At 49.7% G+C, this 23456-nt stretch overlaps 2 protein-coding genes and 1 long non-coding RNA gene across 4 annotated transcripts in view; 2 read left to right on the top strand and 1 right to left on the bottom strand.

The window, feature by feature from the left end:
- The window catches only part of LOC130525520 (uncharacterized), a 2759-nt gene extending 1326 nt beyond the window's left edge, over positions 1–1433 (bottom strand). The window contains exons 1-2 of one of the 2 annotated variants that reach the window (XR_008950511.1): positions 1298–1433; positions 123–653 (exon numbers count right to left, since the gene is read on the bottom strand). This is a non-coding gene — a long non-coding RNA (uncharacterized LOC130525520). Of the gene's footprint in view, positions 1–122; positions 654–816; positions 1206–1297 lie in introns of those variants that run through there. The other variant, XR_008950510.1, reaches the window with a different exon arrangement.
- On the top strand, positions 1426–6115 carry anxa1a (annexin A1a). The gene is made up of 12 exons (XM_057032349.1): positions 1426–1500; positions 1899–1967; positions 2416–2506; positions 2772–2866; positions 2935–3048; positions 4563–4653; positions 4750–4829; positions 4984–5128; positions 5205–5300; positions 5390–5448; positions 5522–5644; positions 5728–6115. The coding sequence occupies exons 2-12, from the start codon at positions 1908–1910 to the stop codon at positions 5782–5784; spliced, it is 1011 nt and encodes a 336-aa protein (XP_056888329.1). The 5' UTR covers positions 1426–1500; positions 1899–1907; the 3' UTR covers positions 5785–6115.
- A 1038-nt stretch (positions 6116–7153) lies between these two features.
- Positions 7154–23280, top strand: LOC130525507 (rapamycin-insensitive companion of mTOR-like). Its single transcript, XM_057032335.1, has 37 exons — positions 7154–7407; positions 7527–7574; positions 8569–8666; positions 9411–9475; positions 9712–9843; positions 9992–10055; positions 10242–10368; positions 12045–12214; positions 12296–12363; positions 12514–12581; positions 12677–12759; positions 12943–13030; positions 13202–13292; positions 13373–13439; positions 13530–13610; positions 13702–13802; positions 13880–14045; positions 14231–14332; positions 14448–14494; positions 14584–14719; positions 14813–15012; positions 15087–15213; positions 16608–16772; positions 17140–17216; positions 17289–17367; positions 17441–17550; positions 17697–17784; positions 17857–17949; positions 18029–18135; positions 18577–18806; positions 18935–20021; positions 20467–20726; positions 20801–21007; positions 21164–21316; positions 21593–21716; positions 21802–21940; positions 22011–23280. The coding sequence occupies exons 1-37, from the start codon at positions 7359–7361 to the stop codon at positions 22089–22091; spliced, it is 5178 nt and encodes a 1725-aa protein (XP_056888315.1). The 5' UTR covers positions 7154–7358; the 3' UTR covers positions 22092–23280.
- Positions 23281–23456: the final 176 nt, after the last annotated feature.

Genomic DNA, 23456 nt, shown 5'->3' on the forward strand with positions numbered 1-23456 from the left:
CTACCAGAGGAACTCTTGATACAGCGCTAACTGGTAGCTTAGCTTAGGGCCAAATTTAGCAGTGTGGTACGAAGGAAACCAAACGAAAACCTGTAGAAAAAAACAGAAAACTAAATAAATACCTGGTCTGGGAGCAGATTGGACCCCTCCAGTACAATTTGAGCTCTTCTAACTCAGACGTGTCGCCAGGCGGAACCAAAACCTCAAATCTTATTAAATATTAAAGCTGTGGAGATGGAATTTCACCATCAACCAACCCTTAAACCTGCCTGTGTTGCTGGTAAAAAGATGCAAATTTCCTCCTTCTAACACAAGGACAGTACCCCCTCATACCCCCCCCCCCCCCCCATCCCCATCCCCACACACACACACACACAGGTATGGATGTAATGGTTCTGCTGTGGTTCTGCTGTGGTTCTCCGATTGATCGGCTCGTCTGGTTTTCTGTTTCACTCTGTAAATAACAGACAGGAAGTCTGTTTAAACCACATCACTTCAAAATAAAAGTAAGTACAAACCCTCTGATTTAAAGAACCAACTTTATTGACAAATGTGGGGAGTTTTTCTGCCGTTCTGAATCTGTGGAGGTTGTCGGGATCCTCTTGTACAACGGTGGACTTTAGCTCCAGTGATGTGGTCTCCTGGCTCGGCCCCTGTTCAGGCACGTAGATCACAGATAAGCTGTTGTCATAACAACATGTCATAAAGTTCATTTCGTGGAATGTTTATCTTTGCTCAGTCTTTTGTGAGGCTGAGTCTCTATGTGTGTGTGTGTGTGTGTGGGTGTGTGTGGGTGTGGGTGGGTTTCATAAATACCACAGCAGAAGATCCGGAAGCTCTAGAAGCTGTTGGGTTTGTGGCAACATCCCAGAGAAGCAACAGAAACTACTTCTTTATGTGTCTCCAGCTCATCCAGGGCTTCCATGGGAGCCTTGGGGGGGTTGGCACCTTGCTCGAGGGTACCTCGGCAGTGCCCTCAAGGTACCAGAACACTGCCCACATCATTTCGGTCTTGTTTGTGTAATAATATTCTCATTTTTGACGCGTTGCTTTTTTTTAAACTATAAACGTGAATCCTCCAAATTCAAAGAAAACAGCTGGATACTGCAACTGTGCGAATAAGTGATGGAGTTCATATTTTTGATAATATTATCCTTAATAAATTATTTGTAGTTGTGCACTTTCCCCCCTGGATGTTCTTTGATGTTAAATCAGTTTGTAAAAAAAAATATTCATTTGAAACTTTAGCGCGAAAGTGTGAAAGTTAAAAGTTACAAGAGTGAAACATTCGGAAAACCTTCAGAAGCTCCGAAGAGCGTCCCTTTAGGACGCGCGCACGCACGCACGCACGCGTGCACGGCGGCGGTTGAGCCCACTGGCGACGGGAATCTGGGCTGGACCAGTTGTAGGTGGGATTTTGTGGAGGATTTATTTGCTGCCCTGCGCCTCCGCACCGCCTCTGGATCCTCGATCAGAACGCTGCTCCTTCGCCTCCGCGCAGTAAGTAAACGTTCTTTTTCTCTCTAAATTAGCAGCAGCAACAAACACGCGCAGCCTGCAGGTTGAGACTTTGGAGAAGTTTTTGTGAATGAAGGAATGGAACTTCTCCTTCAAGGTGTTGTAAATGTTCCCCGAGGGTGTGGCGGGAGAGCAGCGGCCACATCTCCCGGATAAATAACCCGGTTGCGGTGTGGAGTGAACACGTAGCGAGCTTGGTCGTGCTGGGGTTGGACGTGGGTGTGGTCGTCAGGATTCCAATGCTGAAACCACTCCTAAGCTGAAGCTAGAGTGGCCTGCAGCAGCCAAGAAGGAGAAGAAAGCTGCCAGAACATCTGCCAGCAGTTTGTGTTGTGTTGTGTTGTGTTTAAGCTGAGTGTTTTATCTTCTCATGTCCTCAGACCAGCACCATGTCTCTCATCAGCGCCTTCCTGAAGCAGACCATCTACATGGGCATGCCCGATGACTCAGTATGTAACGCCTGCTGCAACAGCCAACCAGCACATGTTTCCGTCTCCTCCCGAGGATCCGCTGGGGTGGAAAGTTTTAGCAGTTTGGAGCCAGGCCCTAGAAACGAACCAGTACAGCAGCGCAGAGATAATGTGGGACGTTCAACTGGTCTAAAATAAAAGGAAACACGAGTGTCGAAGATTAGACCTGGTGACAGAAAGGAAAAGTTTAGCAAGCAGGTGACTCACCAAAGATGTCAGACAGTTGGCGCCCCTCCCATAAACTCAGGAAAAGACTACTTCTCCTTTCCTAAAGTAATGAAAATCGCCGTTATTTGCTTGACGCTCTGCATGCTGATTAAAGGCGGTTGGGAATGTGCAGTTTCAAAGATCCTCGGGATTTGGAGACGTGCTCTGAAGCAGAATGCACATGTTTAGCTTCTATGCAACCGTACGTTGTGTGTTGAAGGTCCTGAAGAGAGAGGGGACCGTGGTCCCAGCGCCCAACTTCAGTGCCAGTGGTGATGCTGCAGTCCTGGACAAGGCCATTAAAGTGAAAGGTGAGGCTGCAGATGCAACTCTTGAGCATGTTGGAACATGATTTAGCTTCTTCTGACACTTTTGGACTCAACCTTGCTCAGAACTACTGCTGCAGCTCACGTAAACACAGTTCCAGATGGACCTTATTCACTGAAATATCATCGCTATTAAAGCACAACCATCACTGATGCAGAAAAGTAACATTTTATTCAACAACAAACGTCATGGTGCCACAGAAAATAGACCTCAGGGGGAAATCTTCATTTCCAACCTGTCTTTTCCAAGGTGTGGATGAGAAAACTATCATTGACATTCTGGTGAAAAGGAGCAACGAGCAGCGTCAGCAGATTAAAGAGGCCTATCAACAGTCCAGCGGGAAGGTGAGATGAATGACCTTGGACACACCCGAGGGCAGCGTTTCCTCAAATTGTGCTTCAACTCATTGTAGCCTCTGGAAGCGGCGCTAAAGAACGCCCTGAAGGGAGATCTGGAGGATGTGGTGCTGGCGCTGTTGAAAACTCCGGCCCAGTATGATGCCCAGCAGCTCAAACTGGCCATGAAGGTACACACAAACGCACACAGTGTTGCTACATAGACTACGACCACACATATTCTATACATACAGGGGTGGAAACCGTTTGGGGACAGGATTAGAGCTCTACTGCTAATACAAGCGCCACTAAAATCCTCATTTGATGATGTGATCATTTCCTTTTTGTCCAGTTTTGAACACATCCACATGTCATGTGCTGACTTTGACAGCTGTCTAAAAATGTAGTTTTCAGCCGCGCATTTGGAGGCACCAAATTACTTTTCCAGGAATATTCAATAATCAAATTTGACATTGTGTTAAACGGGTTTTCCATCACTGTATGAAGACGGTGGGCGGGCTCGCGACGTTTTTATGGAAAATAGGCCGCTTTGGAAACCGGAAACAGTCCTGACTCACGATCTGTGGGCACGTGACCGGCAGCGGAAGTCTTCCGCTTTGCTCTGCGGAGGAATACTGCCGTCACGGAGCAGGCCGGCGGAGCAGCAGCGGATTGATTCGCTGACAACAGGCGGAAACGCGGCTGGCAGCTAAGCTACAAGCTAACCCTACAAAACGCCGCTTTCCGCCATCTTCGTTTCTCGGGGAAATTAACATTCAACTGGAATTAATATCAGACGTATTTCCGACAGGGATGGCTCTAATAACGCTGTTAGGTGCTCGCGCTACAGGGGCCGCGCACTCACAAGTAGCGGGATCTTGTGGGCGTGGTTTGTGTCCTACGTCATCAAGGCGAAGGTTGTGTCGGGTCAAAGTTCACCAGCCGATGTCATTACATTATATTATCATCTACAACCATTAACCACTGGGGGTGGCAATATTGGATCAATATCTGAAGACAACATATGAAATTACCTGAACTAGTGCTAAAGAATTTATAGCTTCAGATTTTTAAAACAGATTTTTCTAAATTCCCTCGGTGCAATTTGGCTGATATTTCACCAGAAATGTTGTTGTCTGTGAGGTTCTATTCTAAGATAAAGCAGGAAATGGTCCCCTCACTCGTGGGGAGAGAGAGTCTGAGTAAACATCATCCTTCAGGAATGCTGAACATTTATCAGTCTGACAGTTTGGGAATAGAACTGTTCCCATTTTTTAAATAATGTCAACAGTGACTCCCACCTGAGAAATACAGTAGAAATGCGGTGCCGGTTTGGCCTGAGGGGACTGGAGGCCCTTCAGCACTGTTTAGAGTGCCAAACTGGGTCGTGCTGAAGTCTAAAAACACTGAGCTTTCTCTTGTCTCTGCAGTTGCTTCTGTACATTACTGTATAAATAAACTATTGCGTGTACAAATATATACATTAAATGTCAGCACTGCTCCATTTTTCTGTGTGTATTTCTTGTGATCTTAAATGATAATAAAGTGTGCCTAATATTCAAGCAACCTGTGGTTTGTTTGACGTTAGTTATGTGATCTTGTGGTTGACATAGTTGTGATACCCAGGACTGTAAATGTCCTTTAACCTCAGGGGATGGGTGTGAACCATCAGTGATTGTCCTCTGGGTCCCTCTGTGTTTCTCAGGGTATAGGTACAGATGAGGACACCTTGATTGAGATCCTGGCTTCCAGAAACAACAGAGAGCTCCTGGATATCAAGAAAGCCTACAAGGAAGGTTCCGTACCACCAGTCTGCCGTCGTTCAGCTCGTGCTTGTCATAGGCTCATGAGCTGCTTTTTGTGATGCTAATGTTGTCATTTTCCTCTCCAAGAATACAAGAAGGACCTGGAGGACGACGTCAGGTCGGACACCAGTGGAGATTTCAGGGCTGTTCTCCTGGAAATTCTGAAGGTCAATGTCGCCCTACGTTTGTCTCATAGTGGATTTTGCATGTTGACCCTCTGCGGCAGCATCTGCCGGTGCCTGGCTGCTATTCCAGATTCATTCGTTTATGATCGTCTGTCTGTGTTCAGTACCGACCTCCTTGTGTTTGTGTTGCTCACAGGCCAGCAGGACAGAGGTGGTGTGTGACCAGCTGATTGACAGCGATGCCAGGGCTCTGTACGAGGCTGGCGAGGGCAGGAAGGGCAAGGACTGCGCCACCTTCATCGAGATCCTCGCTACCAGGAGCTTCCCTCACCTCCGCCAAGGTTTGCTTGATCCCTCCCCTGCTCAGCAGCCTCTCCTGCTGTCTTCAGCCACACGTGACTCCTGGTCCTCTGTCAGTATTTGATAGATACTCCAAGTACAGCAAAGTAGACGTGGCCAAAGCCATTGACCTGGAGATGAAGGGAGATATCGAAAGCTGTCTCACAGCAATAGGTAAAACCCCGAAAACTCCCGTTTGGTTTCTTTCAGTTTGAAGAAATGCTGTTTTATTCTTTTATTCTCCACTTTTCTCCCCCACATAGTAAAGTGCACTGGAAGCAGACCCGCGTTCTTTGCCGAGAAGCTTAACGCATCCATGAAGGTAAAGCAGACTGCTGATGCAGCCGCCTTTATGCACGGTTTTCCCCCGTCTGACCCGTTTTGCTCATTTAAAGGGCAAAGGGACGCGTAAAAACATTCTGACCCGCATCATGGTGAGCCGCTCTGAAATTGACATGAAACAAATCAAAGAAGAATACAAGAAAAACTATGGAAAATCCCTCTATATGGATATTCTGGTGAGTGAACGTCTCGGCACCGTCCACTTCAGATCCATCATTGAAACGGTCACTCACGTCTTCGTGGCATTTTTAACCTTCAGGACGACACGAAAGGAGACTATGAGAAGATTCTTCTTGCTCTCTGTGGAGACAGCTAAGAGAGATGAAGGCTCATTTGACTGAAGGTCCAACGGTGGAAATGTGTTCACATTTTAATGATGAAATTGAAGATACCGTAACAGCATTTTATCAACATCAGTGTATAATGTGATGTTCACGCACCCTCTGCAGGTTTTTTTTCTTCTATCTTGCTTCTGATTTGACTTCAGCATAGCCGCCGCTAACGTGACACCATTAGCATGCGGAGAAAATGATCCCAGTGCAGCTTTTAAAGGATTTACGCAACCGTGCCCAATATGTTCTATAGCAGGAGCTGAACCTTGATGCAGCTTGGACATCTTGCAATTAAAAACTTTTTATGAAGGCTCATGTCAGGGCTCGTGGATTCTTTTTCATGTGTTGGCAGTATTGAAGCATTAGCCTGTAATTTGCACACGCGGTGGCCAGAAAAGGTAGGTTAACCTTTCATAAAGTAACTGAGATCTGATTCTCATCTATGTCAAAGGTTTTAACAAATATAATAGGCCTAAAATAGAGACACAAGTGTTCTAATACTTCATGTCTTCAGTGAGAAACCACAAAAACAGCGAGATGAGTGTGTGAACCCTTGGAATGTTTTGTCTTGGCGAAATGTTCTGCACATTCCTGGCAGAAGAGTTATAGGTCTGTCCTGTCTTTGGACGCCTGGTCTGAAGCTGCTTTAAGCTACTTTCACAGCATCTCTGCCGGGTGGAGCTCTGAGCTCTGGCTTGGCCTTTTCTTGAAACTCCAGATGTCCCAGCATCAAATCGCTCTTTTGAGGTCATTAACTCAAGGCTTCCAGGGCTTTGGTCATGAACATTAAAAGTTTGTGGTTCTCACTCAAGTCATCAAAACTATGAATGATCACTGTTACATCCCCTTGAAACAAACTGGCTTAAAAAACAACCAAAAAAAGAGAAGAGTTCTCACCCAGGTTGGTCCACAACAAGGGTCATGCCCCTCGCACCAAGGAAACCCACCGAACCACAAACTCCAAACAAAAGTGAATAAAGCTACAGAGGAGACCAGGCATCCATGGCAGGTGGAGCTCAGGTGCTGGACTGCTCTCCAGACCGATGGGAAAAGCCAAATATCTGGAAATGTACAATATCCAGATTACATTTCTCTTTTGTAAAACATCAGTAAAATTCTATTTACCTCAGTTATTTAAAATGGATAATTGATCATTGTGTTGTGACAATATTCCACTGTTATGTCTTTACATTTTTATTGTAATATGAACTCTTTATAGCTGCGATCAACGCGCGCAGATTAAATAAATAATATAATATAAAACTAATAATGTTTTTAGGTTTGAAACAAAGTGAGTGCAAAGCTGTTGGAAAGTCATCTGTGTGTTTGAATCGTTCTCTTTGATCAGAAGGGAATTAAATGCTGTTCCCTCGTCCGGAGGCAGCGGCAGCAAGCTTTTCTTTCCTTGTGGAGCTGCAACAGAGATGGATCGAGAGGATCCAGAGGAGGATCGAGACGAGGATCCAGAAGAGGATCCCATCCCGCTCCGTGGGCCTGCAGCCCCCTCTACTCTCGCGAGAAGTCACGATGTTTCCGGTGTTGTGTTGTTCCTGGAAACATGGCGGCCAACATACGCGGCCGTCCTATCCGGAGTCTTCGGATGCGAGGTAAGCCTGTAAAACTCGATTCCGAAATAACTATACGAGCGCTGCGCTTCATAAATAAAGTCGGTCCGGCACGGAATAACCCCGGTACGGCCCCTCATCATGTGTGCTGTGTGTGGCAGGTCGGAATGACAGCGGGGAAGAGAACGTACCGCTGGATCTGACCAGAGGTAAGCAGAGGCTTCTTCACATCACCCTGAAAGCGATTATTGTTCAAAATGGATGTGGAGCCTTTCTACCAGCGGTAGCTTCCAGAAGTCAACTTCCTGTTGGTCGGCGCTGCTTTTCTACCACGACCCTTGTCATTTCCACCATGTTTTCGATCCATTTTCGCCCAATAACATTGTTTGTGATATCACGGTAACTGGCAGGCGCAAGCTAACTAACTAGCTGGGGTAGTGTTAGCTAGCTGCCGCGGCTAACCAGCCGTGGCGACGCGGCGTTATTTTGGTGGTTGGGAGCTGGCTGCACCCGTCTTTAGCAAAGCACAAATCTTGAAAGTTCTAGTCATGCACGCCGTTGGTTGCATGAGAAATGGACTTTGGAAGGTGTTCCCGGGGGAGGTCTGGTCAGCATCGAGCACGCAGGGCAGGCTCGGTCAGGGCTGCGTCCCCCTCATGTGTTCGGATGGACCCGGTCTTCTTCCACAGCCCCTTTTCGTTGGGGGTTCAGACACCCGCTTATTGCATCCACAGAGGTGAATTCCATAGCAAAGGAACGTTTACGGCCAAAGGCTAATCCGGCTCATCAAATGAAAATGAATTTGCAGAATATATAAAGAGGTTGGATCGAGGTTGAATGGCTGTGTGCACGCATGTTTCCAGCATGTTGAAGATCTAGGCAGCAGAATTGTTCTGTGAAGCGTCTGGCAGCGTGTGAAGCGTGTTTCTGCATGAGGAGACACCAACTGCTAACCTTCTTTCAAAGGTCTGTCTGACCTTAGCGATGAACACGACGGCGAAGAAACTTGAATGTGACTGGAAGTGATTGCTTTTCAACTTTTGCTTTTCGTGGCCTTGTTTTTACTGTACACATTGAAATAGTTTGACCTGTTAAGTCAACTTCCTTCCTGCAACATATTAAACATGGCCCATTGACTGATGTTATGGCAATATGGCTTAATGGTCGTCTGTTACATTGCGTTTTCTTTGCTGTCTCCTGCAGAGCCGTCAGAAAATCTCCGTGAAATCCTTCAGAATGTGGCAAAACCACACGGTGTCAGCAATATGCGCAAATTGGGGCACCTGAACAACTTCATAAAGGTAATGAAGGTGGTGACGCTTTGGTTCTATGTGATGGTTGTCTTTACAAAAGGGAACTATTTTTTCCAAAGCTAATAATAAGAGGTGGTAGAACATAATGTGTTCCAGGCGTGGCGAGCTGGGCTCCTTCTCTGTTTCAGCCTCATCATCAGCTTCTTCTTCTTGGGGGTTTCTGCAAGCAGGCGTCGCTGTGCCCGTCACGGTGGCGCTGACAGTAACTGTAGCAGGAGCGCGCAGGATGCAGAAGCCCCCTGACAAATTACACATCAATGGGAGTATTCGGACTTTGAAACCTGAGATTTCTAATGAGAGACTCTTTCCCTCATTTTCCTCCCGCTCAAGCAGTGGAAACACGATAGTATAATGATCACTGCCAACGTGCGCTCCCCTCTAAACGCATGGCTGGTGTTTAGAGGGGAGCACATGTTTTACCTGTCCCATTTAAAGGTGGGGGGTGGGTGTGATGGGCGCATTTTTAATTCTTATTGTTGTCAAAGAGGAAAACAGATGTTCTGTGATGGGGTTGGTGGCGTGACCTTTTCGTGGCTCCGACTGTGCGGCCTGGATGTGTTTCTCCGTGGGTGGGCGTGTAGCCGATGCAGCAGGCTGACCTTTGACCCAGCCTTGCTGCCGAGGCCTCGGGTTCTCTATAAGAGTGGCAACGATCTCCCCTCAGTCTCCATGATGGGGGTCAGGCTACACCCATGGGTGACTAAAATATCGTTCAATTTGTCTGTGTTGTAGCTGCTCTGCAGCGTCAGCCACCGCGTGGAAAACATTGGGTTTACATATGAAGAAATCATCATTTGGTAAGTAGTGAACAGCTGTTAATTACTGATGTTAATTCTGTTGTGGATTAGTATTTCTGTTTGTTTTCCACCCTCAACCAATCCTGTTCGACCCAAATATACCTGGTAAATGATGTGATGAAAGCACATCGGAAACAGGCAGTTGGAAGACGCGCCAGTCTTTTCTTGCTCTTCATGTAAAAACATCTCTCATCACGTGTAACTTTGCCTTTTTTTTTTTTTTACCAAACTTTCAGTCTCCGATTAGCACTTTTAAATGAGGCTAAAGAGGTTCGAGCTGCAGGGTTGCGGTCGCTCCGCTACCTTATTAGAGACACAGCGGTGCTGCAGAAGGTCCTCAGGCTGCAGGTGGACTATTTGATAGCCAGGTGAGTTCCAACCCTCAGCAGATGCTAACTGGTCTGAGGGAAGACATCTTGCTTCCTAAATCTTTTTTTCCAGAACCTATAGAAAGTTTCTTCTCGCCTGTTGGTGATGTTTAACAGGAAAAGATCATTTTGCCTCCTTTTTTTTTAGATGTATTGACATCCAGCAAAGCAACGAAGGGGAGAGGACTCAGGCCCTGAGACTAGTCCGAAAGGTGAGAATTCAGTCGTTCAAAAATGTCCCCAGAAAGCTGGTTGAGTTAGCATAGGTGCCAGTGTGGGGATGGCGTGCACACGTTTGCATGCCAGACTGTAGAGCTCTAGGGACAAGCAGCTACTTACACTCTGGCTTCCTGTTTCTTGTTCTGAATGGTGTTCTCCTTCTCCACAACCCCTCCAAGATTATTACTGTCAATGCAACGCTGTTCCCGACCTCTGTTGCTAACTCTCTCATCGCTGTGGGCACCGATGGACTCCAGGAGAGAGACCGAATGGTCCGGGCAGCCATCGCCATCATATGTGAGCTCGGTGAGTGTCTGAACACCACACAAACGCAACGCAACAAACATACCGTATTTTCACGACCATAAGGCGCACTGTATTAAAAGGCGCAGTCTCAGTTATGGGTGGTATTTCTGTATTTAAAACATACACAAGGCACACCGTATTATTAGGCGCATGCTGAAACATACAGTAAAAAATGACAACGGAAGTAAAACAGTGGGTTTCGACACATTTATTGAACAAAATATTCATTCTTCTGCCACAAAACCATCAAAGTTTTCATCTTCTGTATCTGAATTAAACAGCTGCGCTATTTCAATGTCCAACATCCCGAATTCCTCTTCTTAATCATCTGAATCGGACTCACCGACCGGTTCCGCTTCAGCGTTGATTTTGTGAAAGCTCTTCCAATACATGAAGACGGTATCATAGCCCATGCATCTACAATCCACCCGCATATGGTGGCATAACTCGCCCGCCGCTGCCTCATAGTCTTTGTCAAGGAGTGTTCGCCTTCTGTCATCCAGCGCTCTGTCCGTTTCCGTGGCAGCCAAGAACCACGGTGAACGACGACTTCTAGTGCCCCGTTGTGCGTATTGCCACCGTGCTGGTCCCTTTTTCTCCACTTTGTGGGTCAAAGGGATGTTAAAAGTCAGAGGGATCTCATCCATGTTGGTGATGTGGCTGCAGATGGCCGTCCTCTCTGGTTAGGGTTAGGGAAGATGGCCCCCTCTCCTGGTTAGGGTTAGGGTTAGGGAAGATGGCCACCCTCTCCTGGTTAGGGTTAGGGTTAGGGAAGATGGCCGCCCTCTCCTGGTTAGGGTTAGGGTTAGGGAAGATGGCCGCCCTCTCCTGGTTAGGGTTAGGGTTAGGGAAGATGGCCGCCCTCTCCTGGTTAGGGTTAGGGTTAGGGAAGATGGCCACCCTCTCCTGGTTAGGGTTAGGGAAGATGGCCACCCTCTCCTGGTTAGGGTTAGGGTTAGGGAAGATGGCCGCCCTCTCCTGGTTAGGGTTAGGGTTAGGGAAGATGGCCGCCCTCTCCTGGTTAGGGTTAGGGTTAGGGAAGATGGCCGCCCTCTCCTGGTTAGGGTTAGGGTTAGGGAAGATGGCCACCCTCTCCTGGTTAGGGTTAGGGTTAGGGAAGATGGCCGCCCTCTCCTGGTTAGGGTTAGGGAAGATGGCCACCCTCTCCTGGTTAGGGTTAGGGTTAGGGAAGATGGCCGCCCTCTCCTGGTTAGGGTTAGGGTTAGGGAAGATGGCCGCCCTCTCCTGGTTAGGGTTAGGGTTAGGGAAGATGGCCGCCCTCTCCTGGTTAGGGTTAGGGAAGATGGCCACCCTCTCCTGGTTAGGGTTAGGGAAGATGGCCACCCTCTCCTGGTTAGGGTTAGGGTTAGGGAAGATGGCCGCCCTCTCCTGGTTAGGGTTAGGGTTAGGGAAGATGGCCGCCCTCTCCTGGTAATCCGTGGGCAGCCGCTACGCAACAGTTGTCCTCGCGCGTATGGAGAGATGCCGCCTCCTCATAAAGCGAAAACACTAAGATTGCTCGATTGCCATTTTCAGTCGGATATTCGATGCCCTGCAGTTTAAAGTAAGCCTCATTCATACGCGTCTTGCTTGACCGGTGCGGCGGCGAGGCAGCGCAGCAGGAGCGTGTGCTGACGCCGGTATGAGACGTGTGCTGACCTTATGTGTGTGTGCAGCTCTGAAGAACCCGGAGGTGGTGGCCAAGCGCGGAGGCCTCAGCACCATCTTGAAGAGCGTGATCGACTGTCAGCTGAGCCGCATCAACGAAGCGCTGATCACAACCGTGCTCCATTTGCTCAATCACCCGCGCACGCGCCAGTACGTGCGCGTTGACATCGAGCTGGAGGTACGAGCCCACATGCACAGGCCTGGGCCTGAACCCCGCTGTTTTCCCTGTACTAACGTGTGCTTTGTGTCTTTGATCTAGCAAATCCTTGCACCCTTCACTGATTTCCACTACCGCCACAATGCAGACATGGCTGAAGGACAAGTCAAGTGAGTTAACTGGGACGTTGAGGGGTAGAAAGGTGGTGTGTTTGTGTGGATGATGCCACGTTGTTGTTGTTGTCCGATTACACTGCTCCACTGAACTACACTGGGCCCCTGTGTGTATGGAGTTGAGTCAGTGTGCTGTTGTGTTGACAGGGAGGACAGAGAATCCCGCATGTTGTCCAGTCGGATGGCCATAGTAGCGGCCTTTCGCTCCTGGTCCGGTGAGCAGCTTCACTCTGCACCAACACAACATTTACTTTCTTTCTACGTTGTTTCCCGCTCAATATCATTTAACTGGGTCTGGGTCTCTCCACAGGAATTATCCACCTATGCAAGGCAGGGAATTCTGGAATCCAGTCTCTAATTGGCTTACTTAGCATTCCAAATATGGAGGTTAGGGTGAGTAAACAAGCTAACAAGGCTCTCGTTGTTGCTCCTGACAATGCTGCAGTTTATCAAAGCTCTGAACACGGAGCTTCTCCCTGAAGCTCATCGTGAAATGGGCTTTGATCTTTGCCACTTTTAAAACGTGCCTAAATTAACACAAAAGCTGGAGCTGATTTCATCTCATTTTCCCTGCAGAAAGGCCTGCTGGAAGTTTTATATGACATATTCAGGCTCCCTGTTCCCATTATAACTGAAGACTTCACAGAAGCCCTCCTGAGTGTCGGTGAGTGCTATTCTGGGATGTCTACCATGATTAAGCACTAGATGCATTTGATCTTGGCCCTAACTGCCAGCGTTGAGCAGAAATCTGCCCGATTCTATATTAAAACAACCCAGGATGATCAAAGAGATTATTGGGAATGTTGTTCTGATCCTAATCTGATCCGCTTTGTAGATCCCGCCAGATTCCAGGACACCTGGAGACTGTCCGATGGGTTTGTTGCTGCAGAGGCCAAAGTTGTCCTTCCTCATCGGGCCCGGTCCAGGTGCGGACGGCGTCAATGAAATGGAATAAAAGTGAGGAATACATGTGAGTAAGGAATATCTCTGCTCTTGTCCCCTTTAGGCCGGATCTGATGGACAACTACCTGGCATTTGTTCTCTCCGCCTTCATTAACAGCAGCCTGTTGGAGGTAGTAATCTCTCAGTGATTTAACGTTCATGCTAACGCGGCGCGTTTTAATTCCGCATCGCCCATTTGGGAATTTCCTGTTTCACCGAAGGGTCTTGTTGAAGTGATTACCAGTAATGACGACCAGCTCGGTATCAGGGCCACCATCCTTCTCGGAGAGCTTCTGCACATGGTAATAAGCAACCCTCCTGTTGCCCTGCATGTTTGTGCACTAATCAGAAATATCGGCGTTCCTGACTGCGTTCTTCTCACCTTCTCTTCAGGCAAACACCATTCTTCCTCATTCCCACAGTCACCACCTCCACTGCCTCCCCACCCTCATCAACATGGCAGCTTCCTTTGACATCCCGCAGGAGAGGCGGCTGTGAGTGCTCTAAAACTCTACCTGGTGTTCAGCTCTACCCGAGCGTGCTGATTAATTAATCAACGGTCTTCTTGCAGTCGGGCCAGCGCGGCGGTAAACAATCTGAAGCGATTCCACGAGAAGAAGAAGAGAGGTCTGAAGCCATGCAGCCTCTACCTGGACCACATTATTCGCAAGTCTTTGTCTTCACACAGTCGCCGAGAGTCTCACTCCCGCTCCCACAGAGACATCTACGTTATTAAGGTAGCTGGCGCTCGCCGCGCGCTTCATTAGCCTTCATTAATGTACCCTAGCCTCTTTTAAATGATGCTACATGTGACTTTAACAAGTAAGTTCACTTCTATGCTTCACAGGGAGCATAAATAAGTAGACAAAAAACTGCATGTTGAAATCATTTTAAAGTTTTTTCCGTCTTTGTTTCCTTTTAGGACACAGAAGAAGCACTGATGATGAACCTGAGAGACAGTCATATTTTAAACCACAAGCAGAACCTGGAGTGGAACTGGCTGCTTATAGCCACCATCCTCAAGGTCAGACCTTTTCACAGACCCCCCCCCCCCCCCCCCCCACACACACACACACACACACACACACACCATTGCTCTTTGTAGCTATGTCTGAAACTGGGGTTTTGTTCTTTCCCAGTGGCCAAATGTAAATCTGAAGAACAACAAAGACGAGCAAATGCACAAGTAAGAATCCTCGACGGCGTTTCCCCGTCTCGGTGCGCTTCACCAGCACGCTGTTGGTTCTGACCCGTTCTTGCTGTCCGTGTGTGCAGGTTTGTGCGGAGGCTCTTGTACTTTTATAAGCCCAGCAGTAAGTTGTATGCAGCTCTGGCCCTGGACCACGCCAAGGCCAGGCAGCTCACTGTGGTTGGCTGCCAGTTTGTGGAGTTCCTCATGGACTCAGACGAGGTCAGAACATAAATAAAAGATGGACTTTCTCCATTGTGATTCAGAAATCCCCCCTTCGCTCATTCTCTTGGCTTCCTCTTTGCTCTGCGTTAGGATGGGCAGGGATACCTGGAGGAGCTGGTGCGGGACATGGTGTCATGGCTGTCCTTGTCTTCGGGACAGAAGCCTGAACGGTGTCTGCAGAGCAACGGCCTGCTCACCACGCTCAGCCAACACTACTTCCTCTTCTTAGGGACACTGTCTGCACACCCGCAGGGGGTGAAAATGCTGGAGAAATGTGGCCTATTTCAGTGGTGAGGGACCAGGAGCAAAATGCTGTCGGGCTGATGCATTCATTTAGGTTTAACCCACCTTTTTCTCTCCGCAGCCTGCTCAATCTGTGCGCTCTGAAGAACCAGGACGCTGTGCTTAAACTTGTTGTAGCCACACTGGACTATAGCAGGGACGGGCTCGCCAGAGTGATCCTTTCCAAGATCCTCACTGCTGCTACTGATGTAAGTCAGCCACCCGTCCTCACATTACCATTCCTTGACTGATCCAAGCACGTTTTTCTAGCTTGACGGTGCAGCGCCGCCTGTTGTAACAATGAGGAAACGCAACTATCTGCCAACACCGTGTTCTGAACTAGAAATGGTCGTATACCACTCAAATCTAAATACAGTGGGACCTCTACTTACGAACGCCTCTACATGCGGAGTTTTCAGGTTACGAAGCGTCTCAACGGGAAAATATTTCCTCTTGTTACGAAAGAAATTTCAGGATACCAAAGGCAAAAATACACTACGCGGAGTTTAGTGAACACAAACTTGCTTGTAGCTGCTCTGCCATTGGCTATCGCCGAGCATCTTCCTGTCATCCAATTGGCTAGGAGGGACGTCAATCTGTACAAGTTTGTGTGTATCCCAGCGTCGCCTTTGTTTCACTTTTATTTATTGTGGGTGTTCGTATGTTTGTCCATTAGATGGCGGTGTTACCAAAAGTGTTAACGTACGTTGCTAGTAATGACGGCTAATGTAAGATTAGCCTGTAATAAAGTTCATTTTGTTCCTGGAGAAGCCTTGCACTGAATCCCTACATTTATTGTGCGGTAAATCTAATTGTAACATGTATTTGTTACATGTTTTGATCCATTTTTAGGATTTATTAAAAAAATTATGTCCGAATTTTTGGGGGCTTGGAACGGATTAGGGCATTTACATGGAAAACGCGTCTCTACTTACATAATTTTCAGGTTACAAAACAACTTCCGGAACCAATTAATTTCGTAAGTAGACGTCCCACTGTACAATTACCCTCGATTGCTCCGGTAGAACTGCAGCCATGTAAGATGATAATACTCCTTTTGGCGTATTGACCCAGAGGAGTCACACGTGCATATCATGTGTCCAACGTGTCCCAGAGCACAACATGATGGATATTGCGGCTGTACCCTAGAGCTCCTGCATTGGCATCACGTTATGAACGCAACACGTCACGCGCTCTTCTTGCACATTAGCTTGCGCAACGAGGGGCAGGATTCTTGCTTTTAAACTCTGCTCTTAGTCTCTCCTGGACTCTTGCTCTTGTTCTTTTCCCCTTGCTCTCCTTTAAACACCCAACAGACCTCCCGTACATCGTGAGGCCCAATCTGCTGCTAGTGAAACCGAAGCTGCGTTGATCCATCCCATTATATGACTCTGGTGCTGGGCACAGTCTTGTTCATTAGTTCCCCCTCAGTCTGTCTTAATAATTGAGCCATTAATGAGTTCTGCCTTTGAATACAAACGTACAGTAGTGTGCTATTGTGGATGTTTCCCCTCTGGAGCGTTTCAGCCAGACACAAACAGAGATCTGAGGTCACAACGCCCCCCCCCCATCCTAACACCTATCCCTTTGTCTGACCGAGCAGCCTTGCCGGTTGTACGCCACCAAACACCTGCGTGTGCTGCTGCGGGCCAGCGTGGAGTTCTTCAGCAGTTGGGGCATGGAGCTGTTGGTCACACAGCTGCACGATCACAATAAGGCCGTTTCCATGGAGGCCTTGGACATCCTGGATGAGGCCTGTGAAGACAAGGTGAAAACACACACTACAAAAGTATTGGCTGCAACGGTGAGAGATTTAGGGATTAAATACAGCGTTATCGGGTTGTTGTTGTTCTCCAATAATTCGGTTTTAAATAATTAGCATTTCCCAGTGGCTAAAACGGCCTCTGCTTTTCCAGCTTTACACTTATTTCTTATTTTGATTGGTCAATAATCTGAATGTGCTCCCCACATGAAGCCTCCTCACCTTAATTACTCATGTCCTCACAAAAGACCTGAAGACAGCAGGACATTCAATAAACAACATCATGTTGTTTGAATAGGTCGTGTTGCGTAACACCCTCATGATCCACTGTTTGATACTCTTGATGTCAGACCTTCACATCTGCTCCACACAGGCCAACCTTCATGCACTGATCCAGCTTAAGCCTGCTCTGTCCCACCTGGGAGACAAGGGCCTCCTCCTCCTCCTCAGGTGTGTGCTGTCGGACCTAATGTTTGCTGTTCTAGAGGACGTTCCCATTGTACTCTATCCTCTGCCCTCTAGGTTCTTGTCCATCCCTAAAGGGTTCTCTTACCTCAATGAGAGGGGATACGTCAGCAAACAGATGGAGAAGTGGCACAAGGTACGTCCACGTGCATATTTCAAACATAAATAAGCTAAATTCATGATATTAATAGTTCATCTTTATTCTGCAGGAATACAACTTAAAGTATGTGGATCTGATAGAGGAGCAGCTCAACGAAGCACTAACGACCTACCGTAAACCCGTTGATGGCGATAACTACGTACGGCGCAGCAACCAAAGGTGAGGCTGGCGAGGCCGTGGTCACGGGGGGGGGGGCTGCACACCCGTCCAGTGTGTAGCTCAACAGTAACAGGAGCTGTGTGATGGTGGCAGAGTCTCCCCTCCTTTACTACACTCTCAATAACTTTGTCTGTGTTTGTCCCCAGGTTACAAAGACCAAATGTTTATCTCCCTGTGCACTTGTATGCTCAGCTTGTCCACGATAAGACGGGCTGTCATCTACTCGAGGCTCATGTAATGGATTCCTCTTATTTCTGGCGTTCATCGCGCCTGCAGACACAAATCAACCTGGTTCTTTTTCTGCAGAGCGTCGTCCCTGACCTTAGCTACACAGTCCGCTCCCCGATGCTGGACACCTGGGAGGGCATCAAACAGCTGAAGGCTGCTCTCTGGGCTCTCGTCAGTATCGCAGCTTATTCACGCCACTCAGTTGTGGATACGTGAGTTCTTTCAATGGGTTTCTTTCTTTTCCTCTCAGGGAAACATTGGTTCTTCGAACTGGGGTTTGAATCTCCTGCAGGAGGAGAATGTCATCCCTGACATCTTGGCTTTGGCTCAACACTGTGAGGTGCTCTCCGTACGAGGGTGAGGCTCATGTTACACGTGCGCACCCACTGATAAACACGCACCTAGACTGACCAGAGGGCTTCAACACAATGATGGAGAATTTTCAACCACCAACGAGGAGGCGCAGCACGCTGCCACCACCAGGGGGTGCAGCTCCTTTTACCACCGATACCACCGTCCCACCGCTTGATTTGTGGATGCCAATGCCCCCGTACTCATCAGACCCACCCCCCTTATTGGGGGTGTTCCACGTGCACGCTGATAATTCAGCCTTTTTCAGTGAGGCGTAAACAATAACTGCTAACGTGCCGTTCGGGGTAAATAGGCAACACAATATTATCACTGTGAATTGAATGAAAACAGCCGACATCTTAGTTCTTCTTCTTAGTTTGGTTCTGATTTGCTTCCCTGATGAAAAGAAGCGTTGGTGTGTAAACGCGCGGCGCTCTGTCGTTGCAGGACGTGCACTTATGTGCTGGGTGTGATCTCCAAGACCAGGCAGGGCTGCGAGGTCCTGAAGCAGTACGGCTGGGACGCCGTCAGGCACAGTCACAGGACGCTGTGGCCCGTCACTCCCGAAGAGGTGGACACGCAGCTGACCTCGGAGTTGTCCTCGGTGCCCAGCACTCTCAGCCTCAACTCCGAGTCCACCAGCTCGCGCCACAACAGCGAGAGCGAGTCTCAGCCGAGTAAGTTGCTCCATTTATAGAAGGAACGAGGAGGTGCGTGCGCCCGATTGAATGATGGAGCCGCTAGCTTCCAGCAGTTAGCAGGTCTGATGTTGAAAATGTCATCATTCACTCTTTTGTGCTCTCAGACATGTACATCCTGGATGATGACAAGTACGATGTTCTGGACCCGTCGGACGAGCCCTCCTTCTGCCTACACTCCAAACCGGTCAAGGACCGGAGCCCCTTGACGATCCTGGCCTCCACGCGCTTTGTCCGCGCGCGCTTCCTCAACTCCTTGTCCCTCCCCAGCAAGAAGCTGCGCTCCACCAGCGATCCGAAAACCCCCTCGGGTTCGTGGACACCGAATGAACTGATGGGCAGCATGAGACGGAACAGGACGGTGACGGAGCCCTCCGTCTACAGCCCCACCCAGGGGGACATCTTCACCTCTGTCTTCAACGGCAGAGGGATGCCCAAGAGTCCCACGGTCAGCCTGGAGACTTCCTTTGTTGGGAACAGGGGGGGCTCCGAGGAGCAATTGGTGGATGGCCGGTTGGCCCGGGTAGGGGGCTCTGGCCTGGGACTGAGTAGTCTGGGGGGACACGGCGTCTTGGAACACCCAATCCGGGAAAGGGAGCAAGCCAGCCGAGAGCGTCTGGCCGGAGACGGCGGCTCCTCCAGCGGCGCCAACTTGGGGGCCGGGGGAGGCGGGGGCTCCCAGTTCAAAAGCCGCAGTCAGAGTTTTAACACGGACACCACAACCAGCGGCATCAGCTCCATGAGCTCCAGCCCCTCCAGGGAGACGGTTGGGAACCCGGAGCACCCCGACACCGAACCAGACTCCTCTGACTGCGTGAGCTTAAACACGGTGGTGTCGGCCAAAACTGTGACCACGCTGTCCTCCCTCAGCCCCCAGCTCAACCACATGCCCCCGTCCAAGTCGTCCACTGTGTCTCTGGTACCGCCCGGGTCCTCGCACACGTTGCCCCGCCGGGCCCAGTCCCTCAAGTCCCCCTCCGTGACCACCATTAAAAGCCTGGCGGACTGCAGCTTCATGTACACCAGCCCCCGGGACGCGCTAGGCTACGCTACGCTGAAGAGGCTGCAGCAGCAGCGCATCCACCCGTCCCTGTCCCACAGCGACGCCCTGGCCTCGCCGGCCAAAGACGTGCTGTTCACGGACACCATCACCATGAAGACGGGCAGCCTGGACTCCAGGCTAACGCCTCGCAGGTAGGCGCCGGTACCAGTCGTCCTCGGACTCGCCGCGGCTCGCGGAAGCGCTAACGTTCTAACGGCGTAATGCTGCTTGTGTGATGACGCTGGTCATCAGAGGTGTGAGAATCTTTTGTGCGCCTTCTGCTGTGTCTGTCAGGACACGGGAAAGGAGGGGTACTTGTCCAGAACCCAGTGGGTTTACTCCATACCGCAGACTGTCCAGAACACTTGTACCGCGGTGGGTGGACCTACACTGTGTCCTCCTCCATAGACACGTAGCTTCTAGTAGCGTCCAGAGCAGTGTGTCCTTGATGCCTCAGCTAGCCCGATGAGATTCCCAGCTTCCTCCTCACGCTGCTCTCACTAATTCTCTCCGTCTTTGTGTCCATTCTTTTTCCCTTTTTTGTCCCAGTCTCTCGCCTCGGATCCTCTCACGCGCCTCTCCTCTCACCCTCCCCAGGTTCCTGAAGGCCTTGAGCTTTGCCTCTCTGGACAAAGAGGAGCTCCTCAGTCCCATCAACCAAAGCACCCTGCACCGTTGCTCCTCGGTCCGCTCCATGGTGTCCAGCGCCACCTACGGGAGCACCAACGACTACATCGGCCTCGCGCTTCCCATGGACATCAACGATATTTTCCACATCAGAGACGCGGCTTACTTCCAGCAGAGGATAAGCCCCCCGTCAGAGGAAAGGAAGCGCTTCCTGTTTGGGGATGGAGACGGTGAGTTTGGATGAAGGAAGGCGGGGAGGGAGGATCCTAAGGCCCCATTTCTGGTTATTCCTGTGCGTGCGCAGGTGATCGTCCGGCTCTTCCGGCGTTGAAGCAGCAGTTCAGCATCTCCGAGCTCACCTCGGGCCGGGGCGACAGCCACGCCCACATGGTGGGCGAGGAGGAGACGGGGCTGCAGGACCACACCGATGAAAACTGCCTCTACTGCGTCGGAGCCATTGTGCTGGGGTACCCCACACAGCCACAGGTTAACAGCACACACGCAGAGACAGGTGAGCCGTGAGCATCTCACACACACACACACACACACACACACACACACACGTTCACATGTACAAGGACAGAAACGGCACTGACATCACGTGACATCTGTCACCGTCCGGGTCAGAGGTGAAGGGAAGTGACCGTGACCTGTGTCTCACCTGCAGACTATGTCAACTTCCAGTCGTGGGGGGGGCCGAGTGGCCACCGTCTGGAGGTCATGCCCCAGTCCAAGTTCTCCGGAGTGTCCGGCTGCAGCGACGCCGCCGTCTCTCAAGGGTCCGTGTGTGGGACCCCGACGCCCGACGTCATTGTGATGGGTGAGACCGGCAGAACCGGCCCAGAACCAGCTTCCGTTATTTCCAAACACCTTTTAATGGGGGGGGGGGGTGTCAGGCACACTTTAGCGGCAGCGTTAAGACCACATTTGCCTTACGGGAGGTCGTTCTGAGCGCTAACATTAGCGTTTTCACGCTAATCTGACTGCTTCCTGAAATAAGGGCGTGTCCGGCCCAGAGTCCGGTGCTGTGAACGGGCTTAAATGATAAAGGTCCATGTTGAGGGGCGAGTGTTGAAGGTCTGCCGCTGTCCTCCAGGTGTGAAGGCCATAGCGGACGACGGCCCTGCCCCCAGAGTCCTGCTGAGGAAAGAGGTTCTCCGCCTCATCGTCAACCTCAGCTCCTCCGTGGGGACCAAAGGCCACGAGACGGGACTGCTGACGTAACGTTCCCCGTGTCCTCACGTGTCCTCACGTGTCCTCGCGTCCGATTTGTGCCGTGTGCTGAAAGTTGCGTTTCCTCTCCAGGATCAAGGAGAAGTTCTCTCACGCCTTCGATGACATCTGCTTGTACTCTGAGGTCTCTAACCTTTTGGCTCACTGCACCTTTCGCTTGACGTCGAGACGCTTCATCCAGGAGCTGTTCCAGGATGTTCAGTTCATGCCCGTAAGGCCCCAGACACCCCCCCCCCTGCTTGTCTTTAACCTGTTTCACCTCATTTCCTGCTGGTCCTCAGATGTACGAGGAGGCAGAGGCGATCCTGAAAAAACTGCCAAAACCCGTTGAGGAGAACCTGGACCCTCCTGCAGAATCCTGATGATCCTCCCTGGTGAGCACCCCCCCCCCCCCCCCCCCTGCTGCTCGACAAGCGACGAGGCTGAAGAACCCCCCCAGATGTGGCTGGAAGGACGCTCGGAGCAGAGGAGGCCCGACGCCACCACCTTCCTTCTAGCCAACGTGTGTGAGAGTTCTGGGACTCTCCTGTGTGTAAAGACACCTTTAACCCGGTTTGCCTGATGCTGTCTGAGACTAAGGTTTCCCCAAACCCTGCTTTCAGCCCGGTTGGGATGGATCCCGGGGTCCTGCTTTGTGTGTCGATGACGGCCCGACGCTCCCTCTCTTTATGAAAACACTACAGGGTCCCGCCGACCCGCTCGGATGCTTCTCCGCTCCTCACAACCTGTAGCCTCTCGTCAGCACAGACAGCCAATTACTTTTCTATTTCAATCAATCTGTCTCAGACAATCAGACATCGCTCAGTATTGTATTTTCCACCTGCCCGCCAGGACCACAGCATGACTTTAAGGCTAGTCGCTGCCACCTTCTGCTGGCGTTCAGATCTTAAGCGTTGTTCTTCACATGTTCCATCACGAGTCCGCTTCAGGTGGGTGGATGAAGCTTCAGATCTACTCCAGCATAGCCCCCACCCCCCCCCCACCTTCTGCCTTCTTACCTCCAGAACCACTGCATGTGCTGCAAGCATGGCAGAGTCGTAACATCAGCTAAATGTCCTTCCTGCTTGTAGTTCTTTAGTTTAAATGACAAAAATGTTGCCATTTCATGCTGCCATTACACGATAGGAATATAATTATCCCGGATGTGTTTCCACATGAGGAGGAGGAGGAGGAGCAGGTGGTCTGATGACGAAGGGAGTTGTAGAAGGTTTCCGTGGAAACGGGGTTTGCTCTGATGCTGCTACACAAATGAACTCATGAGAGAGATGATTGATAGATCAGCTGAGTGATGTCAGACCAGATCTATTTATTACTTGTCTGTACCATAGAGTGAGCTCGACCAGAGAAGAAATTTATTTATATTTTTCCTCAAGGCTGTATTATAATTTAACAGGTTTTGTTTTGCCCCCCCCCACCCCCGTTTTGCCCTCAGTGGTGGTTTCCCTTGTATAATGTGTACAGTATGTTTTTGGGGCATTGCCGACCTAATGAAACATACAGTCCTGTCAAAGGGAAGCATTGTTAATAAAACAACAGTTGAAATACCCGAAATGAGCAACGTTTCATTTAATCTGACAAACAAATTAGCTCCTCCAGTCAATAGAACCCACGATTTATCTATAACGTCCATTATTCATGCCTGTCTGACACATCTTTCATAAATATTAGAGATTTCTCCAGAAGCTTATTAAGATTTAAATGGTCAATGAGTGTGTGGCTGAAGAACG

The sequence above is a fragment of the Takifugu flavidus genome, chromosome 5, assembly GCF_003711565.1.
Source record: "Takifugu flavidus isolate HTHZ2018 chromosome 5, ASM371156v2, whole genome shotgun sequence".
Classification (NCBI taxonomy): Eukaryota; Metazoa; Chordata; class Actinopteri; order Tetraodontiformes; family Tetraodontidae; genus Takifugu; species Takifugu flavidus.

Coding starts and splice junctions, on each gene's coding strand:
- LOC130525507 (XM_057032335.1), top strand. CDS start 7,359: ATGGCGGCCAACATACGCGGCCGTCCTATCCGGAGTCTTCGGATGCGA. Junction 9,844..9,991: donor GTGGACTATTTGATAGCCAG/GTGAGTTCCAAC, acceptor CTTTTTTTTTAG/ATGTATTGACATCCAGCAAA. Junction 21,717..21,801: donor CACGAGACGGGACTGCTGAC/GTAACGTTCCCC, acceptor TTTCCTCTCCAG/GATCAAGGAGAAGTTCTCTC.
- anxa1a (XM_057032349.1), top strand. CDS start 1,908: ATGTCTCTCATCAGCGCCTTCCTGAAGCAGACCATCTACATGGGCATG. Junction 4,830..4,983: donor TTCTCCTGGAAATTCTGAAG/GTCAATGTCGCC, acceptor TGTTGCTCACAG/GCCAGCAGGACAGAGGTGGT. Junction 5,129..5,204: donor CTTCCCTCACCTCCGCCAAG/GTTTGCTTGATC, acceptor GTCCTCTGTCAG/TATTTGATAGATACTCCAAG.